At 41.0% G+C, this 13,700-nt stretch overlaps 1 protein-coding gene across 4 annotated transcripts in view; it reads left to right on the top strand.

Annotated features, from left to right (window-relative positions):
- TMEM117 (transmembrane protein 117) overlaps positions 1-13,700 on the top strand; it is a 641,682-nt gene that overhangs the window by 147,831 nt on the left and 480,151 nt on the right. The window contains exon 3 of one of the 4 annotated variants that reach the window (XM_075551848.1): positions 4,726-4,841. The exons of the other annotated variants lie outside the window; for them this stretch is intronic. Within the exon in view, the coding sequence (XP_075407963.1) occupies positions 4,726-4,841 (116 nt within the window). The remainder of the gene's footprint in view (positions 1-4,725; positions 4,842-13,700) is intronic. 4 annotated transcript variants of the gene reach the window in all.

The raw sequence follows: 13,700 nt of genomic DNA, 5'->3' as shown, positions 1-13,700 counted from the left end.
CAATTTAGAATGATGGATACCTGATGGAGATAAGAATGCTCTTTGGAATTTCTGTCCTTCTTTCTCTTTTAAATCAAAGAATCAAGAAGAAAAAAAAACTATGGTCTGTCCTTTGTCACCTTGCATTGCTCCAGATGTGTATTTGTTTTGTATTTTTTTTTGTTCCAGGCAGCTTGCTGTATACGCCTCAGCTTTGCTGCAACATAGGAAATACATGTTTTTATTCTATCTTGTAAAATAAACTTATAGGGGGCTTTTACAGCTCTTATAACATTCCATACATCAATTGTATCAAACACATTTGTGCATATATTGCCATAATCATTTCAAAAATATATTCTACTTGAGCCCATGGTATAAGCTCCTCTTTATTCTTTCCTCCCCACCCCCACTCTCATGAATCCTTGATCAATTATATATTGTTGTTATTATTTCCTATTTTATACTGTCCATTGTCTCCCTTCACCCACATTTCTGTTATTTTACCCCTTCAGGGGTGCTGTATTTCCCACCTTGTGATGGGTTCCCCCTTTCTCCTCCTATCCTCAGGATATCGCTACTCCCATTACTGTTCTTGAGAGCTTTATCTGTCCTGAATCCCATGTGTCGAGAGCTCTTATTTATACCAGTGCGTGCTCTCTGGTCTAGCCAGATTTCTAAGGTAGAACTGTGTCATAGAAGTTGCAGGGAAGAAGGAAGCATTCAGGAAATAGAGGAATGATGTGTGATTCATCGGTGTTAAACCACAAGTTGGTTGAATCATCCCTTATAGCCCTTCTGTGGGGGGATGGCCAATTGTCTATAGATAAACTTTGGGTCTGCACTCCAACCCCCTTTGTTCACATTGATATAGTTGTTTGTTTTGGATTTTTTAATACCTGATACCTGCTCCTGTCGACACCTCATGATCACACAGGTGTGCTTCTTCCATGTAAGCTTATTTGCTTCCCTGCTAGATGGCTCTTTGTTTAACTTCAAGCCTTTAAAACCCCAGACACTATATCTTTTGATAGTCAGGCACCATCCACTTTCTTTCACCACATTTGCTTATGTACCCACTTTGTCTTTGGCTATCATGTCAAGAAGGTGAATGTCAGAGTGCCAGGTTATTAGAGCAAAGTGTTCTTGTCTTAAGGGAGGCCTTGAGTAGAAGCTCAAAGTCCGTCTGATATCTTAACATTTAACATATAAATATATGTACATTGACCTCTATCCCTTTCATTATAAATTATTATATTTATCTATACACATGTCTATAGCTATACCTCTATAGATTTTGCCTCCTATCTTTTTTCCTTTTACCTTCCTCCTATTCCATGAAATAGATGTTTTCATCTACCAAAAAAAATACTATACTATGGTATCCTTTTCTGTGTTTATGTTTTCAGTCATCTTGATGCATTCCATGGCTGATGTAATGTTGATGAATATTTTGGTTTCCTGTATATTAATTAGTCTGTACCTATGAAAAGGTACTGATAGTCTAGTGCCCAGTAAGGTCAGAAAGGCACTAAGAGCCAGGACCAAACCTACATACCTGTGGTAATGTGGGCCATACCACATCACAGTCAAAATGCCCTCGATCATTTTCCCTCAAGCCCACGACAGCATTGGCATCAATTGCTGCCTCACAGGTGTCCTGCCTTGACCTACCTCTTGTCTGCCTTGTAAATCACCTTTTTCATGACCTAGTTCTTAGCCTGTTTTTTTTTTGTCTTGAAGTTGTTACTATACAGTCTCTAGGTGGGCCATGCCTTTGGTTTCATTGTTCCTTTTATTAATTTCAAAATCCTATTTTTTATTGTATAAAAAATGTGGTCAGGAGGTCAGATAGTATTTGCTAGAAGAAAGATAGAATTAATTCTTTATGTCTTTACCATCCTAACCAATACTATCTTATTGTCTTGGGGATCAGGCAAATCCTGCTTCCAGACCAGCCTCTGCCTTTATCTGACTCTCTTGACTTGGGCTATCATAGTTATAGATAATAATTTGTAGACCTTGCAAATTTCCAGGTGCTAACATGATTCATATGTATTATTTCATTGATTGCTCTTGAAAATCTTATGAGGAGGGATCACTAACAGAGGTTAAATGCATTTTTCCCACAGTTATGTAGCTGGTATTGGATGAAACTAGAACTCCGCTGAATGTCTTCTGACTCCCAGAATCTGCAGTTTAAGTCTCACTGAGTTTCCCAAGGTATACAGTAAGAGTGATTCTGTTTCCTGTAGAGCAGGGGTGCTCAATACGTCGATCACGATCTACTAGTTGATCACACATGTAGTGTGCGTAGATCGCATGGCATTAAAAAATAGACATAAACCGCCATCAATCCCGTCATTTAATTGATATACAGTGCCGCCAATCAGATGCAATCTTACTATGTCAAACATGTGCACAAACAACTGTGCTAAGTGCAGCAAACCTGACCAGCTAAGTTAATTTTTAGACCTTGTTGTTTTTCCTCTTAAATGTAAGAAAGGGTATTAAAATGAGTGGGGGAGCTGGACCAAGTAAGAAGACAAAAACCATATCACTTTCATACGGAATGGGAGATTTTGACACTACAAGCCGACATTAAACAGAAGTCCAGAGCACATAAAAATTCTGGAACTTACTTGTAGAAGGAAAGTATCCAAACATGAGAAAATGTGCTACCTCCTTGACTGCATTATTCGTCTCTACTGATTTATGTGAGTCAGCCTTTTCCCACATAAAGATCATTAAGTCCAAGTACCGTTCCACCATGACTGATGATCATTTGGAAGTGTGCTTAAGGCTGGCTGTCAGCAGCTACACTCTGGACTATGCATCCCTGGCTCATTCCATTCAATGCAAGTCATCAGAGTAAACTCAGGTAATGACCAAAAAATGTACATAGTTAATTGTGTTGTGCAATATGGACTCATGCGGTTATGCAAGGTACAGAAACATACATTGTACGTATAAAGAATTCTCAATGCATTTATGAATAAATGTAATAAATAAAAATAAACACATTTTGCATGTTTGTAGTTGGTAGATCATTTTTATGTGATCATTTTATGAGTAACTTGCATGCTGACAAAGTGTGAGCCCCCCCCCTGCTGTAGAGGCTTCTTTTGGTGCTAAAGTAACATAATGTCTAGAAAACATATTCCTTTTGGTTTAAAATAAACTCCTATACACCCCAAATTAGCCGACTCTTGGAGTACATTGCTTTCCCCCATAAAACCAGGATGCACTTGCCAGAAACCCAATGCCGTTGTGTTAGCTGCTCATCATTTTGTACTGAAAACAATAAAAGCATTCCATGATTTGGTTTCAAGATGATATGGTGAACTGTGTGTTTCAGTGCAGTTGATGTCAATGCAATGAGCTTCTTAGCAATCACTGATGGTGGTCTGGTCTCGATCTCTCCCTATCCTGTTACCTTCCCAGAGCAGGACTGCTTAGGTGGTAAAAATGGTTAAGTGTTCGTTTGGTTATTAAATGAAAGGCTGGCGACTTGAATCTAGTCAGTGATATATTGGGGAAAGGCCTGGCGATCTCTTCCCCAAAAGTCCAAAACCAAATGTATGGCCTTCAACTAAATGCTGACTCCTGGTGACCCCAAGGGACAGAGTAGAACTGCCCCTGTGGGTTTCTGAAACTAAATCTCTACTGGCATGGGAAGCTCGTCTGTCTTCCTCCACATCTGAAAGTTTCGAGCCATCAAGCATCTTCAGAGCCAGTTCTCTCTGACACACACGGGGCCAGTAGGATTTGACTGGTTGTATTGTCTCTCTCCGTCTTTTGGATGAGGGCATCAAAGATGAAAAAAAGTAACTAAGATAATCCGCATTTAAAAACACCTCCATTGACTGGAATTTGGGGTTGAAAGTAAGATGGCAATGAGACGGCTTTTAAATCCCGCCCTTGTCTCGAAAAATCTGCTAGAAAAATATGGCATGTACCCTTGACAAGAGTCAGCTTCGTAAAGCTCTTAAGCTTTTAGCTGACTGGGTGCTAAAGGGCAGCACTCCTATGTTGCAACTGTTTGAACGTGGGTGCAATCGGGTAGAATTATTTTCCCAAATAAGAATATTAATGGTACTCTACAAGATAGACCGGGTGTAGCACATTTTGATTACATCTTATTTCCATATTCTAAAGGTCCACTGGCTATGTGATTGCATTTGGGGGCAAGAGCATGGTAACAATTGGTTTGCTTACTTTTTTATTTGAGGAAAAAGTCTGGATTTTAGCCGGGGGAATGGCATCCCTATTTTCAGATACTTGAAGAGCTGTCACGTACACTTGGGAGTCGATTTCATCTGGGCAGTGCCACAGGACAGAACGAGAAAGGGATGAACAGATCACAGTTACAGCCGTAGTTTGGGCTCAGTATAAGCAAGAGCCTTTTGCCTCTTAGAGGCATCTGAAACTGAAGTGACGGTTCTATTGGTACAGTAATGAGTTCCCTGCTGCTAGACCTGCTAAAGAGGATGCAAGATAAATCTCCTGTCAGGCACAGTACACTCACGATTTCTGCTTTGGGTGATTTGTTAAACCTAACATCATGGAGTCTCTTTCAAATCCAAAATTCCTTAATATGATGAAACCAATTAGACGCGGATGTTAACAGAGCAAAATAGCACCTCCTAAAATGCCAGCCAGGTTTCTACTACAGAAATGAAATGTTTAAGAGATGTTAACTTTTATTGTATCAGTAAGTAGCATTTTCTTTTCTCTTATAAATAGAAATGCGAACTTGTTGTTAAGACCACACATGTCAGGAAAACTGAATATTTGGGTCAGCTGAAACAGCTTCCCCGGGGAAGACAATATTGGAAGTCAGATGGGCAGAGGAGTCCTGGGTAAGTGTGAGTCTGAATGAAAGGAGATTGGCACCTCAGGTAGCAGGTGCCATGTCCACAGAGGGCTTTGTCTGCCAAACATACGCAAGCTAGATATTGGCTTATCCTCTGACTAGGAACCAAAAAGAGATGGGCCCAACCCAGAAATCTCCACACTCTTGATTTCTTGCACGCTCTCTGCTAATAAACATATTTCTGAAAAATCAATCCCTTTGATCAAGCTGCAGTCCGATTTTGTAGGCCTTGAATGTTTTCTATTTCAAGGTACTTTGAACGATCTTTCCTTGAATCCTATACAAGTGTCTTATTGCCCAAATTCCTGCTGAAGTATCTATCATGTCCTCATGCTTTCGAAACTGCTTACTTTTGTAAGTTAAAGGCTTCAGGAAGATCAGTGGCGACGTTTGTTTTGTTTTTCTTTTTCCTGTTAAATTATAGTTAGTGAACCTGCTGTGTTCTTGCTGTGAGCCGCGGAGTCTATTCTGACTGATAATGACACTGTCTGACAGACTAGAACTGCCCCAAAAGGTTTCCTGGGGCAGCCCTGGTGGCATTGTGGCATAAGCATTGGACACCTTATAATCAGGCTGTCTGCTCCAGTACAGATTTGCAAAGCCTTGGAAACCCTTTCTCTGAGTCCATGGCAGTGGACTTGTAGACTCTTTCGTGGAGCAGATTTCTAGGCCATTTCAACGACAGCTCCTGCAGGGTCTGGACTGTCAGTCTTCTGGTTAGCAGCTGGGCTTCGAGCCCTTGCACCATCAGGATTTCTTTCATGGTGAACGCACCACGATTTAAACTTTTTTGCACCATCAGGCACTTTTACATCATAGCACTATACATGCTTGACAAGTTTTTGAGATGTCATAGTAATATTTGTCCCTTAGCTAGTATTGGGAAAGAGCTCCTTTTTCTTGCAAAAAAATATCTTTGTATTCCTTCAGGAAAAGTAAAGTCATTCTCCAAATTGTTCAATACTTTACTCTTTTGACACATAACTTTGGAATAAAATGTTGCTGCTTTTTCTTGTCCTGTGATATTACTTCTCAAAAACAAAGAGTTTTTTTGAGGGGAGGAGTATTAATTATGTATTTCATTTGCTAATATCTCATTTTAAAGGCCCTGGGAAGGACAGTTAAGGCACATGGCTACTAAAGAAACACTTGGAGCTTTGGATTCACCCAGAGGCCCCTTGGAGGAAAGGCCTGGCAACTTCTTCCTGAAAAGATAATTAATCCTGTGGAGCACTGGGATTGACTCTGAGCCACTGAGTCAACATGAATTAGAATCAACTTGATGCCAACTGGCCTGGCCTGGTATTATATCGCAGGTCAAGTGGCCAAGTGCACAATCGGTAGGGAAGGGTACCACACAGGGATGTGGATGCTGGGAGATGTGATGTACAAGAGATTATGACTCAGGTTGTCTATCACAGTGTGTTAGCCTGGGAATACAAGAGAAACAAATTCATAGACACCCATGTGTATAACAAAGAGCTATATATTCAATAGCAATCAAATATTAAGAAAACATCCTAGCCCAGTCCAGATCAAGTCCATAAGTCTGGTATTAGCCCATATATCCAATACCAATCTATAAATTGTTCTTTAGGCTCATGAAACACATGCAATACTGCTGAATGCAGGATGATCACAGGTCAATAGGTGGACAGTCTTGTGGATTCAGTGGCGGTGTAAGCATCTCAGCGCTGGCAGGGGGCTCCACGTGGCTTCTCCGGCTCTGAGGTTCTGGCTGCCATCAGCCTGTCTCCATGGCTTGTCAACAAGAATGTCTCACAGGACTTAGCAGAGAAAGAGAGTGTCTCCCACCTCCAAGGAGGAATGCAGGAGTTTCCAGAATCCTCAGGAGAAGACCGTGCCCACACAGAGGCCTCATTGGTTATGATGTGATTGGCAGGCAATACTCTGCCCCTTCATTCCAAATCTTCTCAAATTGGCAAATGATTATATAACTACCACACACAGCCTGCCTCTAAGTTTATTTTTATATTTTGATATAGTTAATCATTGACTCTGTCCAACATAATATTTGGATAGACTTTATGTAAAGTAAGGAGAGTGAAGTGACTGGGAAGGAATTCATTTATTTCACATTGTGAGAGTTCATATGTATTCAGAACATCACATAGGGTAATTCAGTTAATCTCACAAGCTTGGAATGAAAAAATCTAAGAGTGGGTCAAATAACTTGTCCATGTTACAGTCTCTGAAAAGCAGAGAAAGTTAGATATAGAGCTGGCTAGCTAGCTAGATAGAATACGAGTTACTGACAATAGTTTAAATAAAAGACTAGGCATTGCTCCATAAACTTTGTATTGGATCACGATACAAAATAAAATCCTTATCATAGATTGCTTTTTAAAAAGGTTGAATGACACTCTATTACCACATACTGCCTCACATGACCATGTCAAAGCACAATGTTCATAACCAAACCCACTCCCCTTAAATCTACTGCGATTCACAGGGACCCTGTAGGCAAGCGCAGAACTGCCGCCTAGGTTTTCTGAGACTGTATGGAAACATATTGGAAACATCTATGTGGAAACCTCTTCATGGAAACATATTGCTTCATCTTTCTCCCTAGGAGCAACTGGTGGGGTCGAACTGTAGACCTCTCAGTAAGCAGCTCAATGCGTAACACACTGGGCCACCTGCTCAGAAAGCAGGGGACATTAAGTATATACTTTCTCATTTTTGACTTATCAGAAGGGTGTGCCTTGTCACAGTGTCACAGCGTTTTAATCATGTGGCCAGCGACTGGCTTTTTCTTCTCCAATCAATCTCCTGTCATCAGTACCTATGATCATCACTTTGTGATTTAAAGAATTAATGACCATAGGAAAGATTTGGTATTCCGGGGTAGAAGAGATTAGATCATAACTTTTCCTTATTGATAAATTCTTTTAGAAAGCACTAAGGAGCAGAAGAGACACTGAAGTCATTTTGGATGCAGTACGTTGGATTTAAACTGAAGCATTTGTTAACTCATTTTGTATCTGAAACAAGTAAGGGGAAAGCATTCTGTCACAATCTATTACTATTTCTTTGTTAATCTCATTTTTCTTCAATCAAGCAAAATGGAATGTTCATTTTTAAATCAGCCCACATACTGAATTGTCTTCTTTTATTTGCAAAATGGAACTATTCCATTCAATGTTGGAAGAAAGGGGACTTTGAAAGCAATAACAAGATGGGAACATTTCTAAGGGAAGTTTCTGTGAACTGAAATAAGTTTCTGCATGATGACTTTATTTGAAGTGTCTTCCTTTGGGATGTTTTCCTTTTATACTTATCAACATGGGTAAAGATGACAAATGAATGCACTGGGAAACATTTTATAGAAAACAGTGGGAAGAAAATGCCCATAAATTTCTACAAATCTATGCACGCGAAGAATTCAAACAGGACTGGTAGTTCTCAAGAGTTCTTTATAGATTTGAGTAGAGATTTTTAAAAAGTCATCATCTTTTTTGCTCACCAAGTAGAGTGTGGCATGGAAAGTTATTTTAAAGTCATTTTATTGTAAGGAAAACAGCAGGATTCTTCCAGAATCCAAATGTTCATAAAACTGCAATGAAAAATGGAAAATTACAAGGTCAAAATTTTATGTCTATATGTAAGAAATACTAGGATAAAAAAGGTAATATAATAACTTTTTCCTAAATACAATTTATTCCAAAGATGAGCTGAAAGACAAAACAGTGGGGGTGGAGGATATATTCTTATTTGTCATGGTATATTCTGATACTACTTGAATGAATATAATGAGGAGCATTACTTTTAGACTTTCACTAAGTAATTTTTCAAATTAGAACCACTGCTTGTGAAGTAGCTTCGCTCTAGATGATAGTGGGTATAGTTGCTCATAATGTTAATGTGGCTGAATTGAGAAACAAGTTAAACACCTATCACTGGGCATTAATTACAGGGACGACAGTAAGACCTGTAGCAGCTTTCAGCTAAGGCCATACGTTGTTAGGTGCCTTCCGGTCGGTTGTGACTTCCTTATTCAGTGTCCAACGTTCACACGCGTATGAGGCTACTGAAACTACCATGGCTTGAGTCAGGTTCACCATAGTCCTCAGAGTAGCATCCTTGTTTTTCACCACCTTCAGAAGTCGTGTGCATCAGACTTAAGAAATGCAGTATGCCACTTGATCTCCTGACTGCTGCTTCCATGAGCATTGATTGTGGATCCAAGCAAGACAAAGTCCTTGGCAACTTCAGTACTTTTTTCATCATGCTGTTCCTCACTGATCCATTTGTGAGGATTTTGATTGCTTTACATTGAGTTGTAATCTGTAATGAAGGCTGCAATACTTAATCTTTATCAGCAAGTGGTTCAAGTCCTCCGCACTTTCGGCAAGCAAGGTTGCATCATCTGCACATTGCAGGTTGTTAATAAACCTTCCTGCAATTCTGGCGCCCCATTCTTCTTCATATAAGCCAGCTTCTCTGATGATTTGCTCAGTGAACAGGCTGAATAAGTATGGTGAGATGATAAAGCCTGATTCACACCTTTCCTGATTTGAAAGCACGCAGTATGCCCTTGTTCTGGTCACACAGCTGCCTCTTGATTTATGTCCAGGTTCCACATGAGCACAATGCTGTGTCCGGGGATTCTCATTCTTCTCAGGGATAGCCATAGTTCATTATGATCCACACAATCAAATGCATTGGCATAGTCAATAAAACAAAAGTAAACATCTTCATGTTATTACGCTCTGCTTTCAGCCATGTGACATCAGCAACGACATCCCTGGTTCCACGTCCTCCTTTAAATCTGACCTGAACCTCTGGCAGCTTCCTGTCAGTGTACTGCTGCAGCCATGTTGGATGCTCGTTAGCATCATTGTACTTGCACGTGGTGTTAATAATTGTTCTGTAATTGGGGCTTTCTGTTGGGTCACCTTTATTTGGAATGGGTATAAACATGGACCTTGTCCAGTCACTTGGTCAAATAACTCTCTTCCAAAGATCTTGCCATTGGCTTTTCAGTTTGTTGGAAAATTTAAATTGGTATTCTATCAATTCCTGGAGGCTTGTTTCTGGCTAATGCTGTCAGTGCAGCTTTGACTTCTTCCTTCAGCATCATTGGTTCCATTGATCAGAAACTACCTCTTGAACGGGTTGAATGTTGGCTAGCTTTTTTTTTTTTTAAACACTTTTATTTGGGGCTCTTACATCTCTTATCACAGTCCATACATTCATCCAGTGTGTCAGGCACATTTGCACATATGCTGCCTTCATCATTTTCAAAGCATTCTCTTCCCACATGAGCCCCTGATATAGGCTCCCCTTTCTTCCCTCTCTGTCCCTCACCCATCCTCACCTGTGGGAAACAGAAGGATTTCTCCCAAGTTGTCTCCCCCATATATATGCCAAACTTTTAGCTGCTTGTGAATGACTATACACTTGGAGGTCATCAGAAGTAGATCAGAGTTATTCTCCCTAAGGGTTATCAGACACCTAGAACAAACAGACAACACTGTTTATCCCACAACAAAAAGGGCCCACTCTCTTCTGATAAGGATAGTAGTTGTCTGTTTCCCTGGAGACCCCAGAGAGGTCAAACCTGCCCAAAGATGACTAAGGTTAGGATGCCATCATGAATCTTGGGTCTGACCATCTTGTCACATGGATACCCCTAGACCTTCCCATTGCTGTGGGCACACCCCCTAGCTCATCCCCTTCCTGTCACGTTTATGCCTATCATAACATCCCCTTCCTATGATGTATATGCCTATTGTACTGCCCCTTCCTATGATGTATGGTGACTTGCAATTACGCCCCCCCCTAAGAGATATAATGCTTGGTTAACAGTAAGCGGGGTCCTTCAGCCTCATGCCCGGGGCTCCAACCTCCGGCCCAGTCCTCGAGCCTCCTGCCGGGTCTCCACCCCTCCTCCCCTGGGCCATGCTGTGTGTGCACCTGGCTGGTGAGATCATGGCCATCCCAGAGGTGAGCATGCTGCCGTGAATTGTGTCTGACCCCATGATGGCAACCGCTCTTCTCTCTCTCATGCTCTCAATGACTTCAATATAATATTTATATATCTCAACCGTGCAATTGTGCTTACTGAACCTGTGATTAGTGGTGGGGGGCTGGCACCCCAACTCATACCACACTCTACCATAAACCATTGATAAGTTATAGATTATTATTTTCATATCTTACATCATCTTCTGTTGCTCCTCACCCACGTTTCTGTTTTTCATCCCCCTGGGAGGGGGTTAGAGTTGATCCTTGTGCTCAGTTCCTCCTTTTCTCCCCAACCCTCCCTTAATTCTCCTGGTATCTCTACTCCCTTTGTTGGCCCTGAGGGGTTTATCTATCCTGGATTCCCTGTGTTTAGGCCTCTTGTCTGTAGCAGTGTGTGTGTTCTGGTATAATTCGATTAGTAAGGTAGAATTGAGCTCATGATAGTTGGGGGAAGAAAGCACCAAAAACTAGAGGAAAGTTGTGTGTTTCATCGGTGCTATGCTGCACCCTGATTGACTCATCTCTTTCCTGTGACCCCTTTGTGAGGGGATGTTTAATTGTCTACAGATGGGCATTGGGTCTCCACTCCATGCTCTCTGCCCACCCAATTCACATTGGGTATGATTTTGTTCTGTCTTAGATGCCTGACACCTAACCCCCTCGACACCTCATGATCATACAGGGTGGTGTGCCTCTTCCATGCAGGTTTTGTTGCTTCTCAGTTAGATGGCTGCTTGTTTATCTTCAAGCTTTTAGGAGCCCAGGTGCTATATATTTTGATAGCTGGGCACCATCAGCTTTCTTTACCACATTTGCTTTTGTATCCATTTTGTCTTCAGCAATCGCGTTGGGAAGGTGAGCATCATAAGATGCCGGTTTATTAGAACAGAGTGTTTTTATGTTAAGGAAGTACTTGGGCCAAGGCCCAATGTCCATCTGCAGTCTTAATTCTTAACATATAGTTATAAGTACATAGTTCTATTCCTATCTATCTATCTATCTATCTATCTATCTATCTATCTATCTAATCTATCTATCTATATTTACATATGTACATGCCTCTGTAAATGTCCTTTGCCTCCTGGTTCTTTTCTCTGTTTCCTTTTACTTTCCTCTTGCCCTACCATTATGTTCAGCTTTCATTCAGGTTTAGTAATTCCTCACTGCTACCTTGGCCTTGATTAAGCCCTACCAGGCATCCTATGCCCTTCTCTCCATTGATTTTAGTTCACTTGTTCCCTTGTCCCTGGGTTGGTTACCCCTCCCCCTGCCTTCCTTTCTCCCATATCCCCTTCTCCCATAATCCCCTGGAACCATTGGTCCCATTCTTTTCATCTCTTAATTATTTATTCTACCTGTCTTATCTAGATAGACATGCTGATACATTAATAAGTGCAAAAACCAGGCAAAGCCAAATAAAACAACAAAGGAAGTCAAGACCAACAAAACAATAACAACACAACAACAACAAGAGGAAGGCCACTGACAAAAATGGAAAGGCCTATAAATAGTTCAGGGTCTGCTTGTTGGCCTTTACTTGTGTTTTCCAGGTGAGTCTGATGGGGTGCCACACTCTGTCTCCAGAGTCTCTATATTTGGTATTCCCCCAGGATTTCATCATTTTGCTTCCCTTGCTGCTCTGTTGCACGCCCTTAGTGTTTTGTCCCAGTGTGATGGGGTCAGATTGGGCACAATTCCTGCACTGTGTCTCCAGTGTTGTCCCTGGCAGCACTATGGTTCAGTGGGGGACATTGTGTGTTGACTAGTTTTTTGGGTTGTACAGTAAAACTGTGTATTTTCCCCATCTTCTTTTGAGGGTTCCTACATAGTTAAATATTTTCTCTTCTTTTTGGTTTCCTAACTCTAGGTCTTTGCACATTTCATTATAATGTTTTATTTTGCCTTTTACAGCTTCCCTTTGAAAATTTCTGCTTGGCTCTTTGACTTCTTCATTTCTTCCATTTGCTTTAGCTACTCTGTGATTAAGAGAAAATTTCAGAATCTCTTCTGACATCAACTCTGATGTCTTTGTAATGACCTTTGCTTTCTTCGCATATGATGTTCCTGAGGTCCTCTCACAGCTCATCAGGGCTTCTGTCGTTAGTGTCCAGTGCAGCAAATCTGTTTGTAGGTAGTCTGAAAATTCAGATGGGGTATACTCAAGGTCATATTTTGGATTCCATGGACTTTAAAAATTTCCTTCAACTGCCACCAGAACTTATAATCAATTGATGGACTGTTCCACAAATACTGACCTTGTTTTAGCTTCTGATATTGATCTTCTCCATCGTCTCTTCCCACAGATGTAGTTAACTTGATTTATGTGTATTTTTTTCTGGAGAGGTTCTTGTGTGTTGTTGAAAATAGGTACTTGCCAAGGGAGATGGAGGAAAGAGCTAGGAGTCAAAGGGCATTCATGGAGGTCTAGACAAAGACATGTACATGCAAATATATATAGGAAGATGGGGAAATAGATCTAGGTGTCTATATTTATAGGTCAAGTATTAAGGTGGCGGAAGGACCTTGGGCCTCTACTCAAACACTCCCTCAATGCATGAATACCTTCTTTTATTAAATTGGAACTCTATGATGCTCACTCTCCCGACACAACGGCTGGAGCCAAAGTGGGTGAACAAGTAAATGTGGTGAAGAAAGCTGATGGTGCCCGGCTATCAAAAGAGATAGTGACTGGGGTCTTAAAGGCTTGAAGATAAACAAGCGGCCATCTAGCTCAGAAGCAACAAAGTCCACATGGAAGAACACACCAGCCTGTGTGATCGAGTGGTCCCAAAGGGATCAGTTACCAGGCATCAAAGAACAAAAAATCATATCATTGACTGCACACCTCCATGAT

Source organism: Tenrec ecaudatus, chromosome 6, assembly GCF_050624435.1.
Source record: "Tenrec ecaudatus isolate mTenEca1 chromosome 6, mTenEca1.hap1, whole genome shotgun sequence".
Classification (NCBI taxonomy): domain Eukaryota; kingdom Metazoa; phylum Chordata; class Mammalia; order Afrosoricida; family Tenrecidae; genus Tenrec; species Tenrec ecaudatus.
This window is presented reverse-complemented; position numbering and strand designations above follow the sequence as displayed.